The sequence below is a fragment of the Lissotriton helveticus genome, chromosome 3_1 (assembly GCF_964261635.1).
Source record: "Lissotriton helveticus chromosome 3_1, aLisHel1.1, whole genome shotgun sequence".
Lineage (NCBI taxonomy): Eukaryota > Metazoa > Chordata > Amphibia > Caudata > Salamandridae > Lissotriton > Lissotriton helveticus.
In genome coordinates this window covers 500,836,740-500,862,078 of record NC_136061.1, presented here as the reverse complement: position 1 = coordinate 500,862,078, position 25,339 = coordinate 500,836,740, and the positions used below count along the sequence as shown (strand labels likewise).

The 25,339-nt window shown below is 44.0% G+C and overlaps 1 protein-coding gene across 1 annotated transcript in view; it reads left to right on the top strand.

Moving 5' to 3' along the window:
• LOC144823261 (signal transducer and activator of transcription 4-like) overlaps positions 1 to 25,339 on the top strand; it is a 754,354-nt gene that overhangs the window by 376,725 nt on the left and 352,290 nt on the right. Inside the window, exon 14 of the mRNA XM_078681615.1 lies at positions 1,565 to 1,648. Within this exon, the coding sequence (XP_078537741.1) occupies positions 1,565 to 1,648 (84 nt within the window). The remainder of the gene's footprint in view (positions 1 to 1,564; positions 1,649 to 25,339) is intronic.

Genomic DNA, 25,339 nt, shown 5'->3' with positions numbered 1-25,339 from the left:
GAAACGGGCCCCTCAAGCTGAACCAGGCATAGGTTTTAAAGCCTCTAATCAAGAATGTCATGCGACATGTCTTGTAGGCTTTCCTGCCAGGAACAATGAAACCCACTGTGCAAATGCACATTTTTTCTCAGTGGGAAACATTTCTCCTTGCAGAGAACATCCTTCCCTTACACTACTACTAAACGTCATACCTTTTACTACCTTGGAAGGGAGTTCTTCGAGCCATTGGTTGGAGTATCTTTCCAACCAATTCCAAGGTGGAAATAGAGGGATCAGATATATGTCAGATCAATGTATTTGATTGTGGGCATTCATATACTTACTCGGTAAACACCACCTTCCCATCCCTTTAGTTAGGATGTACTACTGCATATTTTTCCACATTTCTGGTGGAGAAGTCCATTTATGCCTGATAGGAATCATTTGGTGAATTCCTAGCAGGCGTAAATGGGGTATTTTCAGCTATAAATATACGCTTACATCCGAAAATACCTCTGTGAATTAGGCCCCTAAACACTGGAATGTCCTCGTCCTACATCTGATACTACAACTACACTGCATATCTGTCTGGACAAATCCTCCTGCTAAGGTGTTGCTCTCTTCCTACCTCTCTCGAAAGTAGCCAAAAACTAACAAGTAGTGCCTTATAAAATTCTTCAATCCAAAAATAAATACAAAAACTTAAATTTTAACGTGGTTCTAGCTTAAAAAGAATATTGACTTATGTGTGAATTCACAGGAAAGAAACAAAAGGACTTTCTACAACCAATACTGACTAAAGAGCGGTTCCTTTAATGGAATTCCTTAGATTATTTATAAGCAGCAAAATATACATTTATTTAGCAGTACAAACAGTCCCTAAAAGGAATCAGACAAAATATGCATAACTTAACTGATTTACAGAGGGAATGATTGTCCTTGCTTCTCTTCGTTAGAGATTGAATAGATCCTATGGACAAATGTCACTGATACATCAATGTTAACATAGTGTCATAGATGTGCCACTAGCTTTTTTATCTGACAGAGAGATATGTAGGAAAACATATGGAATGGAAAAAGAGACAAGTATTTTAGATCGCGGAAGCGCGGTCTTGAGCACAACTCAACGAGGTTGGATAGGGTATACATGTTTATAATTTGCAGCAAAGAAGAGTGGATGGATAGCTAGAACAGAGAATACTAAACTATTAATGTAATCACTTAGTATAAAGAAAAGAGAGGTACACAGCATCACAGTGTATTAAAGTTCTAGCTAACTTTTAGATATGTTGTTGTTTCTGGAAGCAGTAAATAATAGTCACCCATTCGCTGATGGTCAAGTGACAACGAGAATTGTTAGATCGGAGTTTGTTGACGTAAAATGGCTTGAAGTTTGTGGTGACTCACTAAATGTTTTAATCATCTTTAATTCGACTCAGCCTCAGAGTTTTCTAATTTGCTCATCTGATCTGTAAAATGAAGACCTGTATACATAAGTGTCATATGGATCTCAATGGTGCCAGTAAAGTGGGTGTACATATAATATTTGGATAGCATTAATTCACATTTGCAATGTATTCCTCAGGGTCCTCATTTTGTGACTGATGAACTTCACTCTATAAGTTTTGAAACACAAGTTCAACTCTATGGATTGACCATAGATCTAGAAGTAAGTGCCCTTTAATCATCATGTGTTTGAAGGCAAATATGCAACTTTTCACAAGTACCTGAATTATGCTTTTATTGAACCATATGAATGTATGAACAAAGTGCTAAGTTTATCAATGATCTTACTAATTATGTAATTTTTGCTTTTTTTGAAGGATGATGTCACCAAATAATATAGGAAATCAGTGGGAAGGTTAAAGTTATGACTGTTTTGAGTCTTGATGTATGAGAGTTTGTCTGAAAACCTGACTCACTTCACCAGTGTTATTAAAAATTATTTCCTTCTTCTAAAGGTGTGGTATATCAAAGCATCCCTTTACACACAACATAAGTTGGTAGCTCCACGTTTAGGAACACTCTACAGTCTTCACCATGTCAAAATGAGAAGTAGAAAAGAGTGCCCACCCCAGTCTCTGCAGTATGAAATACATTTGTACACAAATTCAGAGTCTTGAAAACATTGTTTCCCTGAAATTGAATCTGTTGAAAAATAAAAACCAAAGAATATAGTGGTCAAAAACGTAAAGACTGATGAATGTGACTGGCCCGTCTAGGATCTAAACCGTTAGTAAAACTATTTTATCGCAGTCATTTAAAGTCCTCTCTATATCACATAGGATGATTACATGGAAAGATTTCTCTCTAGCATGGACATCAATAACATCCTCCATTATATGCACCTCCATAGGTTTGGACGTAATGTGATACCGTGCACTGGTGCGACTAACCTTTACTATAGCACTGCCCACAAGCCCCCTCTGCAAAACCTGGATTATGAATAAAATTGCCTTTTAGAAGTAACTCAAGGAACTTCCATAAAATAAACAGAACATTATTTCAAGGAAATGACAATTAAGACCTCTAAACCTTAAAATTCCAAACTGGCTTCCTCTCGAGGCCAGAATCCAACTTAAGCTGGCCTGCATCACTCACAAGGCTCTATACACTAATTCCGATGCATTTCTCGCCCAGAAACTTGAGGTATCCAGAGGAGCCAGAAACTCCCTGTCTGCCAGAGACCTCTTGCTCCAACCAGCACGCTTGCGGGAAAAGAAAGTACAATCGGGCCTTCTCTGGGGCTGCACCAAGAATATGGAACTCACTCCCAGCCGCCATTTGAAGAATTCAGTCTCTGGCACGCATTAAAAAGGAGGCCAAAACCTCCCTAATGGGCGATTTCCTCTCCTAACTCTTGCATTACAATATCCTCAGCAACTTTGTTCTACCTCCTATTACAGCCTCACCATGATTTTTCCGGATGATATCCAGCCGGCACATCGGGGCATCCCACCCTGGATTTGAGACTGTTTGTTTCTTGTAAAATGCATCTACCTGTTTCATCCCAAATGTATCCACCTCTCCTAAGACTTTTGTATACCACTTGTCAATCCTGCGCTCTGATACCCTTTCGGGTCTAGTTCGCACTCTATAAAACACAAAAATAAAATAAATAAATATGAAGTTATCTGGGACATAAACTATGACACAGCTAAGGCAGTAATTGAGTACAACTTAATCTCTAATACAGACAGCTTCAAGATATTAGCCAAACAAAAGAAGACAGACTCAGAGTTCCAACTCCAATAAGTAGGGTCGCAACACAAAAAAGACCACTCCCAGAGACATACAGAGAAAACATAAGGGTGAATTGGAACAGCTGTTGTTGAAAGCTTTTGTTGGAAGACATTTTCCACAAATCAGAAATATTAAGAAAAAGGTGACAGACCTGACAAGATTTTAGCATATAAACTCAGAAAAATCCAGACGTGGAACCACATTCACACCACCAAAGACAACAAGGATGGAACGCCAATATACTAAATAGATTGCAGAGCTTTCCACATCTTCTATTAAAAATACTACTACTCCCAGATCTTATAATCCAAACTCTGAGATGATTACCTATGCGCTTTCTCCTTCCTACAAGACTATTTTATAGGTTTTGCCCTACCCAAATCACTTATTTCATCTTGAAAAGTGAGAATAGCCGTTAGGAACCTATAGCATAGCAAGGCTCCAGGTTCTATACGTAACATTTATAAAAGCCTGTGTATAATACATATATGTGTGTGTGTGTGAGTATATATGTGTTTATATATATATATATATATATATATATATATATATATATTACCTACTGGCGGTCGCCAGTAGGTATATATAGTTAGGATTTTTTCTCTATGGGATTTTTGAAAATTCTATGTCTAATAACTTTGTCGTTTGTGGACGGAATTGGCTGAAATTTTCAGGAAAATGGAACAGTTTGTTTCTGAGCAGCCACTGAAAATTTGGGGGGGGTTCGTCAAGGGGGGGCCGAGAAAAAAGGGGGGTCCCAAAACGCGTTTTTCCCATGTTAATTTCCATAGGGCGGTTGGCCTCACTTTTAGCCCGAACGGCTGAATGGATTTGCACGAAACTTGGCAAAATTGTAGGGACTGTTAGCCCGATGTGCCTTTGCTAGGTCTCAATATATGTGCTCCAGTGGATTTTGAGAAATTAACGTTCAAAAAAAGATATATATCTGTAACAGCGCTCCGGTTCGCGTACTTGACGCGTAACGGAACTTCGCGAAGCGCAGCTGATTGGCTCTCCGGTGTCTGTCAACATTCTAAACAGTCCGGAGCGGCCGCCATCTTGTCTCTCGGTAGGATCGAGAGACAAGAGGAGGCCAAAACAAAGGGGTAAATGACCATAAGGGGGCATAGTAGATCCTCCCTGACCCCCTAGGTTTGATGTGGAGGCTTTAAAAGGGCCCCGCGGGGCAAAAAAAAAAAAAAAAAATCTTTTTTTTTCGTGGGATGCGCCCGGTACGCGTAACGGAAAGCGGACTGGGGAACATACTACAAGGAAACAAGAATGATTGACTTTTAACTTATTGTATGTTTATAGACTTTTTTTTTTTTCTGATGAGTGACGTCTCGGCCTATCTCCATGGGATGCAGTCCCTACCATCTCGGCGTTTAAGCCCAGGGGGACCGGTAGTGTGGGAGAGATAACGTCTGTTAACGTTCGATTCGAAGGAAATCAGGAAGTGTTGAAAAACATTGTCTGCGCCATCTTGCCTTTTTTCAAATGCCACACTTTTGTCGTGCACGGCAGCCATTTTAGATGCCTTGACCAGACCCACTCTCTGCACGCTGTCGATCCTTAGCATGGCTCCCCACCCTCGCAAGCATCTCCCCCAGGCACTGGTCACCCCCGCTCTCTGTCTTATGCATGGGCAATAAACCTCCCCCCATCTGCGCTGCTCTTCCTTGAGAATCACACCCTGTGCCCGCCCGACACCTCCCTTTCTCCCTATTCACTACCGCACCCTCTGACACTCCTCTTCCTCTGTGTCCGATTGTCCAGGCCGGTCCCAGGCTATCACCTAGCCTTGCAGATGTAGTTTATGGCCCCAGCTGTAAAGAATCACCCCTCTTCAAAGGAGTTACAGTAGATCAAGGCCCCCACCCGATGAGATCCGTCACACCACACGCATTCCTACTATCTGAAAACCATCCTGTATTGTGATTGGGGCGGGGACCGAGCCTGAAGCGGAAGATTCCAGGGATGCCTCTTTGTACATCAAAGTTTTTACAATTATGTGTCACATTAACAATGTATAGCACTCCAACAAAGTAGTAGGATTATAAAACTTTAATAACTTATAAATATATACAACGCAACAAAAACAGTAAATACATTTAAACATTTTTTTGAAAAAAGAAGCAACAATGGTCAGTAGCTGTGTTTTGTGCGAATAGTCCCAAGGCAGCACAACGTGATGAGTTCTGGACGGCACCCAGGTGATGTTACCTGGGTGCCGCACTGGTTTTTGGTATCCTACAATGCAGCTCCGAAAAATGGCGTGGGGCGTCCCGGGGGGTGCGGGGGGAGGCCTCGTCAGTAGCGGTCTGTTGTGCGAATAGTCCCAAGGCAGCAGAACGCGCTGAGATGTAGATGGCACCCAGGTGATGTCCAGTAAGTTGCCGCACTGGTTTTGGTATCCTACAATGCTGCTCCGAATAACGGCGTGGGGCGCCCCGGGGGGGGGGGTGAGGCGGCGTGAACGGGCCTCCCCAGGTGGAGGCTCGTCTGCTGTAGTGGGGAGCCCCTTTACCGTTTCAGTTGCCATTCCGCCCGCTTTTGGTACACTGTGCCAAAATCCGCCATTCAGCTGAGTTGCGCCCACTCTTGCGGTGCAGCGATAGGCGGCTGCCACAGGACTCTCAAGATGGCGGCAGGCTCTTTCCTTTTTGGGCCTGGTCCACTGAAATGGCCCTGGGACACATTGGAACTTGGACGCTTGTCTGCTAGGTCTTGGACCCCATTCTCGAAAGCGTCCCCTCAGCCTTGAAGATTCTACAAAAGTCTTGGGGGCCCCCGACTCCTGCAGGCTTCCGGTGGGGAGCGGCTGCCATGATTGCTCGCGGAATGACCACGACGGAGCCACGAGATGGTGGTGCTTTCATGCTGACGCCAGCTTCAGTCTGAAACATCCAGAAACAAGGTGGGGCTTTCATCGTTTGGGAAAAAAAAGTGTTATTTTTAGGTCATATGATCAAGCCTTCCATCATTAGGAAACCAAAAGTAAAATGAACCAATGAAAAGTTTTATAAACAAGTCACATGACCTGTTATGCGGCATAGGGCTATAAAAAGCGTAGAAAAACCATTGGCACGTGAGGCGGCGTCAGTAGCGGACCGATGTGCGAATAGGCCGAAGGCAGCACAACGCGCCAAGATCCGGATGGCACCGAGGTGGTGTCCAGCAAGTTGCTGCACTGGTGTGGCCATCCTACAATGCTGCGCCGAAAGTCGGCGTGGGGCGCCCCGTTGGCCTGTGAGTTCGCGTCAGTCAGTGGGGGCTGTTTGAGGATCTGACTGCATTGGAAAGCAATGTGATGCTGTGCGTCGCCCCCAAGATGAAGGTTCCTCGGCTGCAGTGGGGCGCCCCTTGGTGTTTCACTCGCTATGCAGCTGAGTTGCGTGCGCACTTCGCGCCGAGATCTGGATGGCACCGAGGTGGTGTCCAGCAAGTTGCCGCACTGGTGTGGCCATCCTACAATGCTGCGCCGAAAGTCGGCGTGGGGTGCCCCGTTGGCCTGTGAGGTGGCGTCGGTAGCGGACCGATGTGTGAATAGGCCGCAACCAGCACAAGGCGCCAAGATCCGGATGGCACCGAGGTGGTGTCATAGTTGAGAGTTCTGAGCAGCGCTTGTAACACTGTCTGAAGCTTATTTGCACCTGCTGCAGCTTCACTATTGCCCTGGTGTGGCCTAAGATCGCCCATGACATAGGCAGCCGCCTCCCGGGGTCCGGCGGAACTTTTTTCCTTTTCCTTTGTGCATCTTGTCCCACAATCCGTTTGACCTGAAGACACGACCAGGTCCCTGAATGTGTGCAGGGGGACGCTATTGATTGAATCAAAATGGCGGCTTCACACAAAGCTGACTCAAGCGTTGCTGCTGATGCTATACAGACAAAAACTGGTTTTCAGTTTGTAAATTCTTCAGGATTTTTCCATCCAAGGCTGGTTGAGAGTTTGTAGAACAAAGGCTTCAGATTTTCAACATACTACTCTTCAACATTCTTCCTAAATGTTACAATGTGAGACTCACTAGGAGAACGGTGTAGTGAGGGCCACAAACGGCTGTTTATCTTTCCTTTCATAATGCTGCCAACAATATTTTCGGAATGGAAGACACCACAAGGCGCTGAGATTCGGTTGGCACCGAGGTGGTGTCCAGCAAGTTGCCGCACTGGTGTGGCCATCCTACAATGCTGCGCCGAAAGACGGCGTGGGTTGCCCAAAGGGGGGGGGTGGAGGCGGCGCAAACGAGCCTCTCCCGCCTCTCCAGGTTGAGGCACTTCATCTGCAGTGGAGCGCCGTCTAGCTGAGTTTCGCCCGCTCTTGCTGCTACAGCGACAGGCGGCTGCAACAGGACTCTCAAAATGGCGGCCTGTTCTTTGGATTTGGGCCTGGTACACTAAAATGGCCCTGGGACACCTTAGAACTCGGACGCTCGAATTTTTTTTCCTTTCCTCTACATGCAAAAAAGGTAAATGCCCGGTACGTTACCTGCCTCATCTGCCACGATGTACTCTCCAGAAGAACCGAAAAAAAATATAACTATGGTAATTATACCATGCATCGTCATATGGAGAGGTGGCACCGATTAATTATAGTGCTGCACAAAAGAGAGATTTGGAGGACAACCCCCGACCTGCCAGTACATTCACCAAAGAAGTGGCACTGACAGCATCAGAGGCAAGGGAAACGGTACCAAATATTCAGAAGAACTTTGGAAAGATTAAAATGACATGTTTAGATTGTGGCAAATTAATTTCATGTGGACAGATGAGTGTTACTCTAATAAATACAGCATATGAACATCATCATAGTCGATGGTTGGTGGAGACATTTTGACTATATCCTGGACCTGCCCGTCCTCGCCCAAAATGGCGCCGGAATAAATGGGACTCGTAACTCCTTGTTGTGTACTGGTTGCACAACCTTGATATCACGAGATACGTATGCAGTTTTGAAGCACATGGCGGGCGGGGACGAGAATTGATTGAATATTTCGACATCCCTATTGATATTAAGTTCTGATGTGTTATTGATTACTGTACTATTGAAAGTTCGAATTAACGTCACCCATGGTACTTGCCCGCAAATGTATATCTAGATAATTTTATTGTAACTGGCCCTGTCGTATTTTAATTATAAAATGTACGTCCACCGATTCCGCAACTGTTAGACACCTTAGTTCTTGCAACCTAATGGCCCGCCCGTTACGTTCCTCTACAGTGTAAATGTCTCCTCATCATATACGATTACAGTTTGCTCCGTGGCCGGCCCACGTGGTTATGGGCCCGTATTTGAATACTTCACTATGAAGGGGCACTGAGTCGGTGCCCCAAACCATGGCACTGTTGCTAGTGCTGAATGCATCCATTTAACTTTTTATCTTCCACTTAAATCCTTTGTATTTCATTATTTCATTGCTTAAACCAACAGTTATCAAGATTCATCCACGGGCAAGGAAATGCCAATTTACTTAGATTTCTCATATCCTTGATGGGCTGAAAGAAGGTGTGCAGCCCACCCCCAAATGTTGTTTCAAATGAATCGGCTCCATGGGGCTAGCACCCTACAAAAGTTGGAAGAAAATGAACTTATAAAAGAGTAAATCTTTTAAAACCACGAGCAAGGCGTAATATCTGTTTATCCGGCATGTTTTTTCTCAGAAGTGTCAGAAGCTTTTTGAAATTGGACAGTTTAACATACGAAGACAACGTTTTTTTGCACGAAGCACTTTTAATTGACTAAATATTGTTTTATATACGGACATACAAGGATGTTTGTTTAATGCACATTTACCATGTTGTGCTCAAAGGTCACGGGAGAAGCACGATAGTTTATGAAGTAACATGGGAGTTGTAGTCCGAGGGTTACTTTTGGTAGTTTGCAGTCTCACACCTGTAAATTAGGTCGCGTTAATGGGAAGTCTGAGGTGGGAGGAGGGTTAGAGGAGGTGTTTAAAAGCAAGGCACGCAGCGCATTAGGGGTCAGTCTTACTACGGTCAGGTCAATGAGACGATCGCTTTGAAGCAGGTATGTGACTAGGGAAAGTGTGGATAGCCGCAGAGGGAGGGAATGATTTACGGGGCTTTAGCTGTTGTGTAAATCATGTTGCGCCGAACTTTACACCTAGGCACGGTAACTAGCAGGAAAAGATTGAAAAGCATAAAATAGTAAGAATGAATAAACGACACCAACTGTGTGTATCTGGGAGATGAAATGAAAACGGCAGGATGCACGGGTTTTGTTAAACACGGGGGTTTCAGTTGTGTGGTGATTCACCCTAATAACAGAGCAGCACGAATGTTTGAAGATTAGCAAAGTAATTAAGGGGAAGAGGGAAGAGATGGAAAGTTATATTATGAGAACACTTTAGCTCACAGGCGACCACGTTATAGCATGTAATGATTATAAGAATACACTAGGAAATTGATATATTGATAAACTTATATTTTTAGTAAGGTTATATAACGCCCATGATTTATATGTTTGTTGCTTTTTACAAAGTTAACCGTGATAACGTGATAAATGTTTAGTCTATGAAGTAGTGCATTGTATGTTAATAAGTGTTCAATTAATTTCACAGTTACCCCTGACGAAAGGCCCGTGGAGGCCTGAAATGCATTGGGTTTTTAATAAACTGCTTATGATGAAACACGCCTCCAGTACGTATTTTTGAATGAAGAGGCTCGGATGGCCCATCAAGGATATGAGAAATCTAAGTAAATTGGCATTTCCTTGCCCGTGGATGAATCTTGATAACTGTTGGTTTAAGCAATGAAATAATGAAATACAAAGGATTTAAGTGGAAGATAAAAAGTTAAATGGATGCATTCAGCACTAGCAACAGTGCCATGGTTTGGGGCACCGACTCAGTGCCCCTTCATAGTGATTTAATGTTTATACGTGCCTAGGAGCTGGGCATGTTACCATTGAGCACGCTTCATGATACAATGGATATAAAGGCGAACGTGATGAAAGAAGGTGTGCAGCCCACCCCCAAATGCCGTATTTGTATACTGACATTTTCACAATAAAGGTTTTTAAAAGAAAACATGGTAGTAGTATTTACATTGGTAAAGTTTTTAATAATAGTCACTGTTTTCGAATCAGTAAAAGGCAAGTGAAATAAAGCAGTCCAATTACATGAAGGGTAAAAGGTATAATACGCAGGAACGCAGTAAAGATAAATGGTCAAGGGCTGTTGTGTTTTCTACTCCTGCAACATAAAGTGATCGATAAGAATCTGATATTCAGGCGTATCGGCGACTAAGACAGCAGGCCGAGCCTCTTTTGCTCAACGGCTCCGTCATGGGACGAAGAAACGCCCTTTTTCTCGAAAAAGGAATATATTTTACTTGCAGGACAGTTGTAAATTTTCCGGGAAAGTACATTAGCTTGGAACATTATAACATATATGTTTAAGAAAAAATAATGTTCGAAAGTAATAAAAAGTGTAATTTTTAGGTCATATGACCAAGCCTTTCATCATTAGAATAAGAAAAGTAAAATGAACCAATGAAAAGTTTTATTAACAAGTCACATGACCTGTTATGCTTACGTTGCGCGCTGCGCCCCGGATCGCTTCCGGGAAGCTGCGCTTCGCGCACCGGAGCACTTCCGGATGCGCTAACGCGGCGCGTCATATGACGCATTACGCGACAACGCAGGTCCAGAATATAGTCAAAATGTCTTCATCAACCAGCGGTCGGAACACAACCCCTTTCAGCAGGCTAAATAGTTCTGTTAAATGACAACAGAAGGGACAGGCAACAAGAACCATCAGTCAAAGAGGGGAGGGCAAGTTCTTCTCTACCGGGTCACGTTGGGGCGCTACCGGAACTGATCGAATTGGTAGTCTACAGTGTTTCTGGATGTTTCAGACTGAAGCTGGCGTCAGCATGAGAGCCTATCAGTACGACTAATCAACAATGAGCATCTCAATAACTGAGCGCTGTCACCACCAATACAGTTAATCCATTGTAGATAATCACACACATCATCATAAGGACCACTAATACCCAATGCGCATGCGCGGTACCCACTGGCCATTCAGCAGTGCTAGTACCCTACGCGCATGCGCTACAAACGCTATCCGGCGCATGCGCATAACAGCCTCTTCCACGCGCGCGCATGGGGCACAAACGAGACGCTAATTCCATGTTTGTCCATGACGGACAGAGGGGCATGATGTATGGCTAACGAGCGGACGCTCCATACATGGGCATTCATCAATTGACATGGAGCGGAACACCCATGTTAGGCAAGACAGATGCTTCCGCCCAATTACTTAACAGGGTATAAATAGCACGTCTGCATTTTCACCGCCTCACAAACAGCGGAGCAGCGTTTGGGGGTAGACAGTGTCCAGAGCGTCCTGTCAGTGTGAGTATTCTACAGATCAACTTGAAAAGACCGTCCCTTTGACACCTAAGTAAGTGAGAACGATTTGTTAAAACCTGCATCATTCTTCCCAACAGATTGCAATAAAAGCAACACCCCAGACGTCCCATTTTGCTCATGAAGCCCACAAGCAAGCTTCAAAAGTATGACCACTAAGTAACTCCTAGTACCTTTTGTGTTTTATGTTGTATGTGCTGTGAGTACTTTTTCCTTCCACAGGCTTTAAAACAAGCATTTTGGTGAGGTTCCAGGTGACTGCACCTGCTTGAACTACCCGCTACAAGGGTAACCATTGTTGTTTTCTCTTTTTTGTCTTTCTACAGGTCATTGTACTTGTAGCAGACCGCTGTAGGCACACTTAGCCTATTTATTGTCACTTTTCTGTATAATACACTTTTTTATTAAAAATACGTGAGTAAGGTGGGGAGGTCGTGCCCCCGTCCTGAAGAAGGAGCTTGACTCCGAAACATGTCGACAACGCACACCAGAGGTCCTGTTCCCTAATATAACAGATTTGACCTCACACTGCACTTCTTTTAATAGTACCAGCCAGAGTTCAGAATAAAAAAAAAATTCTTTCAAACTCATGCGCCAGGTACTTTTTAACTCTTTTCACCACATCCCACCACTCACTTAAAAATAATACACCCCACACACCTAACACCACACATAGTCATTACTATTAGTGCTCCCGCGTAGTCGTAGGTCGTAGCACGCCGCATCCCGATAGAGGGGTGCGAAGACCCCGATGATGAAGCATGACACCAAGGGGCCTTTTGGTGTGTGAGGGGTATTTTACAAAACACTGAGTGCTTCAACATTTGTCGATCACTCTCTTCCCTTCCAATTTTCTTGTTGGATTCTCTGTGTTTACTTAAGTACCCTAGTGGAGCAAGAATCCAGACTTTCGCTCTACCTCCCTCTCTTGTTTTTTACTTACGTCAGCATGAGAGCACCACCATCTCGTAGCTCCGTCGTGGCCATTCCACGAGCAATCATGGCAGCCGCTCCCCACCAGAAGCCTGCGGGAGTCGGGGGCCCCCAAGACTTTTGTAGAATCTTCAAGGCTGAGGGGACGCTTTCGAGAATGGAGCCCAAGCCCTAGCAGACAAGCGTCCGAGTTCCAAGGTGTCGCAGGGCCATTTTAGTGGACCACGCCCAAATCTGAAGAGCCGGCCGCCATTTTGAGAGTCCTGTGGCAGCCGCCTATCGCTGCACCGCAAGAGCGGAGCAACTCAACTACATGGTGAGCGAGACGCTGTAGTCGCAAGAGCGGGCGGTAAACAGCTGAATAGCGGAAGAGGCACAGTGTAGCAAAAGCGGGCGGAATGGCAAGTGAAACGGTAAAGAGGCGCCCCACTACAGCGTGTCTTTAGGTCAAACGGATTGTGGGACAAGGTCAAGAATGGAAGAGTCACCAAAAGGCAAAAAGTTCCGCTTGACCCCGGGAGCCGGCCATCTATGTCGGGGGCGATCTCAGGCCACACCAGGGCAACACGACTTGGGGAGGGGGCCGAAGCCAAGCGCCCCCTCCGAGTCCGCGCCATCACACCGTCCCTCGGGGGCCTCCGTCAAGCGGTTCAGGGAGGCACCGCATCACATTGTTTTCAAATGCAGTCACGTCCTCAAACAACCCCCACTTACATTGAGAATAGTGAAGCTGTAGCAGGTGCAAATAAGCTCCAGACAGTCTAACAAGCACTCCTCAAAACTTTGAACTATCAGAGTGCATGAGTTTCATGCTCGATCTATTGAGCTAGCCGGATCGGGCAACAAAAAGTATAAAATAGTTATGTAAATAGTTATTTAATAAAATGTTTTACCCTGTTACTTTGCTGGTGTGTTGTATATATTTGTAATATTTGCATAGAGTTTATCGTTATTTTGGGCGGGGTGGGTGGCGGAGCCGAGCTGTCTTGCAGCCATCATGGTGTGGAGCTCAGTTCATCTCACTAGTTTCGTATTTCTCATGAGGGGTTGTTCCTAATGTTTCTATTTTAGCGAGGTCAAAAAGAGATCCCATTAGTGGCCTACTGATTTTGCTCGATTCCTTTTGTTTTTTTACACGATTTTTCACTATCTGCAAAGACTAAACAGAGTATTGCGACTCTGTGCTTGTTTGTAAATAGAGAATGAACCAAAGAGAACCAATTCTAAAACAGTAAATGCTTGGATAACAATCAATCAAATGGAGAGAGAAGCAGGCACGACGGATTACAACGGGGGCAAAGGCCTGCGTTAACTACCCTTCACTATCTGCAAAGAGAGAGTACTCCTAATAGAAATGAGGGAGGGGGGCAGCATTCAAAGCAGATCAGTGTGCATAAACACGAAAATATTTTTACTTACCACGTACTTGACATTCGACAGCTTTTGATATTTGCTATTAAAAAACCATTGAAATTCACTGAAAAAACCATAGGTTATAGACCATATATAGTTAGGAATTAGCATTTAAAAAACCTTATTTTACTCACACAAAACCATTGAAATTCCATATATAGTTAGTTGCACTAACTATATATCGCGCACCCGCAATCCACTGCTGATGATGTCACATATTACATCATTCATGACATGGTCAGTGACATCACTGATGACATCACTGATGACATCTCAAATGACATCACTGATGACATCACTGATTACATCTCATTTGACATCAATGACCACATCACTGATGATATCATTCATGTGACAATACAATGCATCTCCTCACATTTTAATATAACCTCTGTTACACCCATTGTTAAATACAGAGTATAATTTTTGAAACCATTGACACACCAATACTAGTTACTACATACGCACTCACTGATTCCTACGTCTACACACACATTCACTCATTCACCCATACAATCATTCATACATACAATCACTCATCTTTACAACACTATCATATGCACTCATACACCTATACAGACACTCACACTCTGCCACTCATCCATGGAGTTACTCACACACCTAGTCAGTCCTGTAAAGAATCAATCACACTTCCATTTTCTAATCTATACAGTTAAACATAGAGCACCTTACATTTTCAAACATATACTAACACATACTTACTCTCTTATACAATCATTGATACAAGTACACATTGATCTGCACAGAGTCACACACCTCCCAGCCAGCCACACACACACTCAGTCTCCCATACAAATACTTGGGCAATCAATCAATAACCCATATAGTTACTCATATAGCTACTGATCAACACATGCAGCAGTTTACAGAACAACAGACATAATGATGCACAAATTAAGACAGTTTAGTCACTAACCCATACACTCAGTGAGACACATTTAATCACTCACTCATACATTCAGTCATGCACCTACTAAATCCTTCATCCAGACACTTATACATCCACTCATTCTTCAATATGTAAGACATATTTTAACTTTACAGAAACATACAGTCACTGGATGTTGTCATCAGTGATGTCATCAGTGATGTCATTTGAGATGTCATCAGTGATGTCATCAGTGATGTCACTGACCATGTCATGAATGATGTAATATGTGACATCATCAGCAGTGGATTGCGGGTGCGCGATATATAGTTAGTGCAACTAACTATATATGGAATTTCAATGGTTTTGTGTGAGTAAAATAAGGTTTTTTAAATGCTAATTCCTAACTATATATGGTCTATAACCTATGGTTTTTTCAGTGAATATATATATACATATATATTCACTGAAAAAAACATAGGTTTCAGGGACGTTATAGTTAGTTGGACATTTGACTCCTATAAAACCAGAGAAATTCGCCAGTTATAGTTAGTTGAGCTAACTATAACTCGCGCACGCGCAATGCACTGCTGATGACGTCACAAATTACATCACTCATGACATGGTCAGTGACATCACTCATGACATTTCAAATGACATCACTGGTGACATCATCCAGTGAATGTGTGTTTCTCTAAAGTTTAAATATTTTGCATATATATCTATGCCTAGGTGTATTGAAGAATGAGTGGATTTACAAGTGCCTGAAGGGATTATTTAGTAGGTACATCACTGACTGCATTAGTGAGTGATTGAACGTGTCTTACTGAATGCATGGGTTAGTGACTAAACTGTGTTAAAGGCTGTATTAGTCTTTCAGTTGGTGTGTAAGCGGTTGCATGGGTTGGTGAGTAGCTACATGAGTGTCTATATGGGTTATTGATTTGTTGTCTGAGTATCTGTATGGGTGCCTGAGTGTCTGTCTGGGTGGGTGGGGGTGTGACTTTGTGCATAGAGGTGTGAGTCATTCACTGGGTGTATGGGTTCAAGAGTGCATCTGTGAAGGGCTGTATGGGTGTGTGAGTGTGTGTATGGGTGTGTTGGTGAGTGAATGAATGTCTCAGTGGTATATGTGTGAGTAACTACATATGTTTTAAGGCAGTATATGTGAGTGTTGGAGTATATAAATGACTATACGTGAGAGTAAGTTATTTGAAGAGTGGGTGTATAAATGAGTGTCTGCTTGTTTCAGTTATTGTATAAGACAATGAGTATGTGTTAGTATCTACATAAATAAGTGATGTGGTGTGTGAATAAATAACTCAGTTGGTGTGTATAACTGTATACATGAGTAAATGATTATGTAATTCATTCTTTGCATGACTGACTAGGTGTGTGAGTAACTCTATGGATGAGTGGTAGAGTGTGGCTGTATGTATTGGTGTATGAGTACATATTATAGTACTGTATTGATGAGTAACTGTATGTATAAGTCACTGGATGTGTGTATAGACCTAGGAAATAGTCTGTGATATGTAGTATCTGGCATTGTTATGTGTACGATTTCAAAAATAGTAGTCTGTATTTTAGAGTGGGTGTATCAAAGTTTATATTAGAGCATCAGTATGTGCATCAGATTATCACGTGGATGATGTCATCAGTGATGTTATCAGTGATGTCATTCGAGATGTCATCAGTGATGTCATCAGTGATGTCACTGACCTTTGTCATGAGTGATGTAATATGTGATATCATCAGCAGTTCATTGCGCGCGCGCAAGTTATAGTTAGCTCAACTAACTAGAAATGGCGAATTTCTCCGGTTTTATATGAGTCAAATGTCCAACCAACTATAACGTCCCTGAAACCTATGTTTTTTTTCGTGAATTTCTAAGGTTTTTTAAATGCTAATTCCTAACTATAACTTGCCTGGAACCTATGTTGTTTTCAGTGAATTTCTAAGGTTTTTTAAATGTTAATTTCATATTTTAATGTTTTGAAAACCTATATTTTTTTTAATATTTTTTTTAATATTTTGGAACTCTATCATACTTTGGGGAGAAAACTGCAGTCCCATACCGGTAGTGTACCAAGCTCCATCACCACACGAATCCTATCCGCCATATTGCAAAACTCGTAAATGATGTGCATTTCGTATCCGATGACTTTGTGTCACCGCGTCCCGCGTAACATCATATACCCATGAAGTCACCCCAGGTGCTACTTTGGTATCCGATGGGTACGCAGTACCAAGCCACGCATTACGTCATGTACGTATGGGGTCGCACCCGCTGTGCTTTGCGTATGTGACGAGTACACGCTGCCAGGCCCTGTGTTACGTCACAGATGTATAGTATCGCGCCGGGTACGCCATTCCCTTTTTTTTGTCTCAAAAGTATATCTAAATAAAATAACTTTAAACAGTATAAGAGAGTAAGCGATAATCTAAAATATTTTAAACATTTATATATTTCTAACTGTAGTAAACTTATATTATGATAAATATATTTTGTCACAATTGCGTTGGGTGCGGCCTCCTTGTGCGCTCGGTGCGCGATTGCCATGTGACCTTAAAAAAAAGCATTTGATTGGTTCATATCATTTCCCATTGTAACAGTTGGACGACCCCACCCATTTTACTCAATCTCTCTACAGTGTTTGATGAGAGACACCTCTTCTGCTTAGAAAGCTTTTTTGAAAAGTGTTTTCCTGTATACACATATCTTATACTACACACAACATGCACGATCATTTTGATCAATATTCATGCTCTGTGCATTAGCCTTCCACGTGTGATTGCCATGTATCTCAAACTTTCCATCAAAAAACAAATATGTGTTACACGATGCCCCTGGTGGGTGTGTGTGCATATTATTGTGCTCCCTTTCGGCCTGGGTATTCGTGGCTCTAAGAAGTATCAGGAGCCACGGGCAGAGTGCACATCCTAGATCACATGTGACAAACAGTAAACAGCAATGTGTAGATTTCTTTTGCTGTACGCTCTGTTGTCAGGCTTTACCAATATAGTAGTGTGTTATATGTGAGACTTTCAGATTCACATTTGTCATGCATTGCTTGACTGTGTGTTATCACTGTGTATGACGTAGCCTCACTGCTGATCCTCCCTCCATCCGAGCACATTCACATGTGTACATTTCGGGATAGCAACACTTTCAATAATACCGCACACCATTGACATGTGTGCCTGCGCATATCCACAACTTTGACAAAGACATGTAAAGTTCACCATTCAATCTTTTCAAACACCATCTCATTAACGGTAGTTTCCGCCCTCCCGACACATGCTACACTAATCTAAATTGCACTCTCTGCGTTTTCAAAACTACAAAAGAAACACACATAAGTACACTTCCTGGCCAGACAGGAACTGAACAACGCCCAGGTCCCTAGAATGATTATTCAGACCCCTAAGCTGGCCTGGCGTACGCAAGCCCAGCCCACTTTGCGTACGTATAAATAGGATAACGATGACGTCACATGTCCCAGTTCTTCCACACTGCCTCAGGTGATATGGCCGCATCCACCTCGCATATCACAATGGGCAATTAAAAAAAAATGGATCCATGAGGTGTACACCATCCTGGCAATCAACACTGGCTCTAAATTGTGAGCCTTACTGCCCGTCGTCTACGAAAGGGATCCATGAGGTGTACACTATCCTCCTATCAACACTCCATCTGAATTGTGAGCACTGCTGCCCATTGTGTTTGCTCACACAACAATGACAGCAGGTAAGCAGAGCGTCCTGGGTGCACAGGGCCTCCAATTGAGCGCGGTGCGGCGGGACAGGTGGGATGCATCACCCTGGCTGCGCAGGTGCGAACAAACGATGTTGCCGTTCGTAATGATGTGTTCTCTGACCTCATTCAGTATCATCTCTGTCTCATTTTAAAGACCTGCTGGACCGCATTGTAGGACTGAGCCAGCGGGCAGCGCTGCCCTACAGACACCTCTAGAGCGCGGTGCTGCGGGAGGGATGGGATGCATCAACCAGAGTGCGCACGTGCGAATAAGCGATGTTGCCGTGTGTAATGATTTGATCTCTGACTTCATTCAGTCACATCTCTGCCTCATTTTAAAGACCTGCTGTACCATACTGTAGGCCTGAGCCTACGGGCAGCGCTGCCCTACAGACAACTGTTGAGCGCAATGCTGCGGTAGGGGTGGGGTGCATCGCCCTGTGTGCGCACGTGCGAAAAAGTGATGTTGTGCGTAATGATGTGATCTCTGACCTCATTTAGTCACATCTGTCTCATTTGAAGGACCTGCTGGACCCTACTGTAGGCCTGAGCCAGCGGGCAGCGATGCCCTACAGACACGTGGCGTTGGCTTTGAGGACACTGTAGTGAGCTTGTTACTAAGTGTACATGCACACAGGCTTCCGCCACTGCATTACACGCGCACATTGTGCTTCTAGCATGCGCTCAGTTCCTTTCTATGTAAACATTCTTATAACGTATAATTATTTAACCTTGTGAATTCTCGAGCACTCCATCTCCTCTTTGAACCACGATTAGCACTAACAGTTGGTAGATCGTACTTCAAAAACGAAGGATGCACTCAACTCCTATTTTCTATCAAGCTTGAAATAAACCTTCCTTTACCTCCAGATCTTTTTATACCGTTAAATTATTTCTCCCTTTTCAGACATTCCATTGATTGCCTTAAGAAGGGCGGAGCGGGAGCTGACCCCGCAATGATGCCCTGGCCATTCTGACACCTTCCATCGTGGTATCAAGACACTGTCCCCGACCGGAGACCTGGTCTACCGTACAAACATATCCCGGACTCGGAGCTTGCACCAACACGTCGTGGGACACATCAGTGGTGGCAAGTGAGCAGTAAAGCCTCGGTGTTCAAGACCTACAATTGAGAACAGTGCGGGGGAAGGGGCTGGGGTGCAGCACCCTGGGTGCACAGGTGCATGCAAGCGATTTTTCCGTAGCTAATGATGTAGGACTATATTATCAAAGAACGGCGATAACATTATCACCACTTTAGCGGCAGGAAACTGCTGCTAAAGTGGCTATAATGGGCTTGATAATATGCTCCAGTGAATTTCCATTGAAGCCCAGGTTCACACCAGAACCTGGGCTTCTATGGGAATTCACAAGGGCATATTATCAACCCCTTATCGCCCCTTTAGCTGCAGTTTTCTGCCGCTAAAGCGGTGATCATGTTATCGCCGTTCATTGATAATATGGCCCATAATCTCTGGCCTCATGTGTTTCATTTTAAGGACTGGCTGAACCACACTATTTCACGCGATTCCAGCGTCCTAGACAAACGGGTGACAGGAGAGTAAACACTAAGGACAGGGTGCGGTAGGCCGACGCTCTGTCTCCTCCTCCCTCTCTTCTTTTTACTCTCCCTCCCCTTCTCCCTTCCACCCACTCCCCATCCCTTCCATTCTCACTACCGTCCTTTCCTTCAGAATTGCTTTCTTTACCTCTTCCACATAGCACACATACTTATGTTTCATTTTTGTCTTGCAGGTTTCCTATGCTGCTTCCACTTATAATACTGCTTCTTCTATTAAAGTTACGTGTCTATTCATTTGTGTTTTAATAAAGGTTACTTTTTTTCAAATAAATAACTGAGTGTATAGGTCTTCTTTTTCTGACAACACGTGTCTATTATTTATTGTGAAAATCATCTGTATATAAGAGATTTTAAGGATAAAGTTATCTAATATTAGAGTGCACCTACAAAACATAATCTAACTGGCTATTAGACAAATGAAGCCTGGGTAATTGTACAACTGCAAGAGTTCTATGAGTGTATCACTTTATAACACCATAAGTACGGCCCGTGTGATTACCGAACAAATAAGGCACTGCCTAGGACCACCAAGGCTTCAGGGACTGCCAAGGCCCACCCTGTATATTTAAATAAAGCCCCGGAGTGTGGCAATCCCCAGACTTCAGTTGGCCTCGAACCCCTGAACAATTAGTAAACAATACCTGGGAAGGTGGTGGTCCCCTAGGCTGCAAAATGTCTCTGTGCCCTTCCGCTCCTAATTTACATGTGACATTAAGATCCCCAGTCCTACTGAGACCCCGCAATATAATAATTGGATTGACCACGGAACATTACCCACCACGGACCTCATTTAAAAGATCCCGCTTTTTTTGTTTCTTTTTTCTCTCAATTTTTACCATCCGCATCCCCTCTATTAAAGTGATACAAGGTTTTCCTCCTCTCGCTTCAATTAGTCAAACATTAGTCAAACAAGTATTTCCTATCACAGGGTGGAAGCCATGCACCAGCCCTCTAATAGCAAACACAAATGTCCCGCGAATGCACACCCCATGACATTGTATGACCTGCGCCTGACATGTCGCCCTCCCTAGGACCATGATCTATTTGTTAGTATAAACGCATACTAACACTACTTGCACACATGTAGTACAGCAACCAGAATGTAGTGAAGAAGCAGAGGAAGCGCAAAATATAAATCCTACAAGAAGTCGGATGACAGTTCAATGAGCCGACGACCCTAGCGTGAGTAGAATCAGCTACACGAAGAAAACGGGTCTTCAGCACAACGCAACCAATTTTGAAATATTGGTGAGTGGTGCTTTCTTTTTACCCTCTCCCGCTCGTCGACAAATTTATGTAGTGAAAAGGCAGACAGCAGTGGATCCAATAAGTAGATTCATTACAAGAAAACAAGACACCTGAAACAACCACCAACAGGAGCAGACAGCAAGGCAACTGTCTTTACCAGCACCGTGTAGAAACTCCGCAAGGTTCCACTCATGACAGCCCTACATACTAACATTACATACTTAGTATGTAATTCTACTAGAATTTAACATTCTACTATGACTTACATTGGAATACATATATCAACAACATAAGAGTGACCAAGGTGCTGTGATAACACTATCTTAATTCACCCAACACCTAAAAATAACCAAATAGTGTTAAGAAGAACGTGACACCTATGGGAAAGAATTTTTTTTAATTTTTATAAAAAACCCTCACTCACCCTAATGGTGACATGCTTCATCATAGGGTTTTCACTGGGGAGACCGAATGTCCCCCCAGTGTGCTAGAACGCCTGAATTACAGCGGAGCTGGTGTTATGAAGTGAAAAGTATATGTGCTCAAGTGTTGTGAGTGGAAAATTTAAAAGATCCAAGTTATACCATAAACAATTTTATTACATGGACAACTGGTCTCATTAAAATAAGTGAAAAGGACTAAAGCGCGGTCTTTATTTGAACCACACAGTCCTAAAATAAGGTCGACATGTTTCAGCTGTATATTGCAAAACTTAGCTCAGCTTTCTTCAGGACCAAATAAATCCCCGGCGGTCCACGCTCGCTAAGGCGTGTCCTATCCGTGAGGATATATGTATGAAAAAGTGTAAAAGCTCACGGTTATACCCGTGTGGGCAAACCTAGAAAATCACCAAGGGCCAAAACAATGCATGTAAATTGGATGCATGACATGGGCAAGCAGTGAAGGCAAAATCTTCACGTGTGCGCAATTTGCAGGACAACGACTCGCCGCCAAAGAACCTACTCGGCACACTTCTGCTGCTTTGAACTCTTATGTTGTTGATATAGATTTAAAAGGGGTAGAAGTTTGGCTTATTGACCCTGACTCTCCTGTTGTTTTGATAGATATGTTACATTGGAATACTACACAGAGCACATGACTTTACAGCAATGAGCTCATGGTTTCATCCACGAGTCATGAGACCGGTAGGGGTAAGTATTTTGCTTCCCACTCCCTATATTATATAAAAAACTAACACTTCTTCCAAAGGTATGCTACAGTGCCCAGAGCACATCACTTTACAGCAATGAGCTCACAATTTAGGCTCACAGTTTAATCCCCGAGTCTTCACACCAGTAGAGGTGAGTAGTTCGCTTACCATTCCCTATATATTATAAACGCATACTAACACTACTTACACACTGTAACGGGGTGACCCGGGCCAGAACGCCTATCCGGGACCCCGCCTCCCCTGTCCTTGCACCCCCTCTTCCTGTCCCTAGTAATTGCTCTTCTGTCCCTCAACAGACTGCCTATCCGGATATCGGGGACGAGTGGACCACAGGTCAGGACACAGAACATCGCTGGCCCTTTAATTCTCAGGAAGACGACGAGTGGGCGGAGTCCTGGAGCGACGGCGGCGCATTAAAAGAGGCCAACAACAACAACCCGGTGTGCCTGTTCACCCTAGGAGGACCCAACGCGAGGAGAGAGACGGAGGCTGGAGGAGACCCGACAGGAGAGAGAACGACAGGACCAGGAGCCGGAACGCCAGGAGGCCAACGACTCCACTCATCGCCCAGCCACTCACCCAGGGGAGGTGCGTGGCTTACGCAGGTGCGTAACCGGCTTCGGGGGTTGATGGGCCACCGGGGGAGTGCTCCGAATCTGTAAACCGGCATCCAGGGTTGATCCGTGTGTTGCTCACTAGCACGAAACCCCCCCCCTTTTCACGAGGCCATTACCGCACCCGCTGACCTAGCAAGAGGGAGACAAGGGGAGCACGTGTGTCTGGTGTTATCCCTCACTCCCCTTCCCTGTTCAACGGCCGATACAGAGCCGAACAGACTCTCAGAGGTTTTTCTTGTGTTTCCTTTCTTTGTTTTGGTTACGGAGCCCGGGAGGCGTCCAGTGCCACGACGGACCCGGGAGAACCCTCAACCCGACGGAGCCTGTCGGACGACAGGAGAACGTCACGCCTGGAAGTCAGGAGAAGAAGACGGTCCAGAAGTCGATCCCCCAGGCGTACTCCAGTCTTACGAAAGACATGTTCTGATTTTCTGTTAACTGCAATAAAACCCTCTATTACGAAGACCCGCCTCTTGCCCATTACTACGGAGTCCCCTCCCGGCGCCAAGCTCACACACACTTATACTACAGCGGCTAGTATCCTACAGCGCCCAGAGCCCATCACTTTACAGCAATCAGCTCGGTTTGATCCCCGAGTTTTCACACTAGTAGGCGTGAGTACTTCGCTTCCCACTTCCAGTATAGTATAAACGCATGGTACCGGTCAGTAGTTCGCTTCCCACTCCCTGTATGGTATAAATGCCTACTAACACTACTTGCACATGTATACTACAGCGCCCAGAGCCCATCCTTTTACAGCAATCACCTCGATTTCATCCCCCAAGTCTTCACACCGGTAGGCGTAACTGCTTCGCTTCCTGCTTCCGGTATACTATCAACACACAGTAGCGGTCAGTAGTTCGCTTCACACCCCCTGTATGGTATAAACTCCTACTAATACTACTTGCACAGGTATGCTACAAACACCAGACCACATCACTTTACAGCAATGACCTCGCGGTTTAGACTCTCGGTTTCATACCCGAGTGTAGCACCATATCATATCAGCACCATGTCACTCTGAGCAACACCGCACTTTGAGACCGGTAACAGTGACTACTTCGCTTCGCACTCCCCCACAAAGCTTACAGTGCTCCTACCCTCCTTTCCTACTTTTTTTGCCCTTTTTTCCACTTACTCGCTTCAACGGTATCACAAAATGGTGGCCTTCCATTCCTAGTTGCAACACCATCACAGCCAATCAGCAGCAAGCTCGTGCTCGTAACGCCTCAGCCAATCAGATGGCAGAATTCCCAAATATCGATCTCTGTAAATTTCGATATTTCTCAAAAACTACTGAACAAATTTACACCAAATAAACAGAAGCTTGCTTTCTAGACCAAGACCCTTCTCCCTGCCAAATTTGGGGTAATTCCGTTTACCCGTTCGACCTGTAGCCTTGTCTAAAGTTTCCTATGGAAATTAACATGGAGAAAACACGTTTTGGGACCCCCCTTTTTTCTCGAACCCCCTTGATGATTCATCCCCAAACTTTCAACATAGAAGCTGATATCAACAAAGAATTAGTTTTGAAAATTTCGCGAAGATTCGTCAACGGGCGCCAAAGTTATCTGGAATAGAATGTTGCCATTTTCCTATGGTAACTAGGTCCTAACTATAACTACCTACTGGCGACTGCCAGTAGGTAATATACATATATATATATATATATATATATATATATATATATATATATATATATATTACCTACTGGCGGTCGCCAGTAGGTATATATAGTTAGGATTTTTTCTCTATGGGTTTTTTGAAAATTCTATGTCTAATAACTTTGGCGTTTGTGGACGGAATTGGCTGAAATTTTCAGGAAAATGGCACATTTTGTTTCTGAGCAGCCCTTAAAAATTTGGGGGGGTTCGTCCAGTGGGGGCCGAGAAAAAAGGGGGGTCCCAAAACGTGTTTTTAACATTGAGTTTTCCATAGGGCGGTTGGCCTCACTTTTAGCCCGAACGGCTGAATGGATTTGCACGAAACTTGGCAAAATTGTAGGGACTGGTAGCCCGATGTGCCTTTTGTAGGTCTCAATATATGTGCTCCAGTGGATTTTGAGAAATTAACGTTTAAAAAAAGATATATATCTGTAACAGCGGACCGG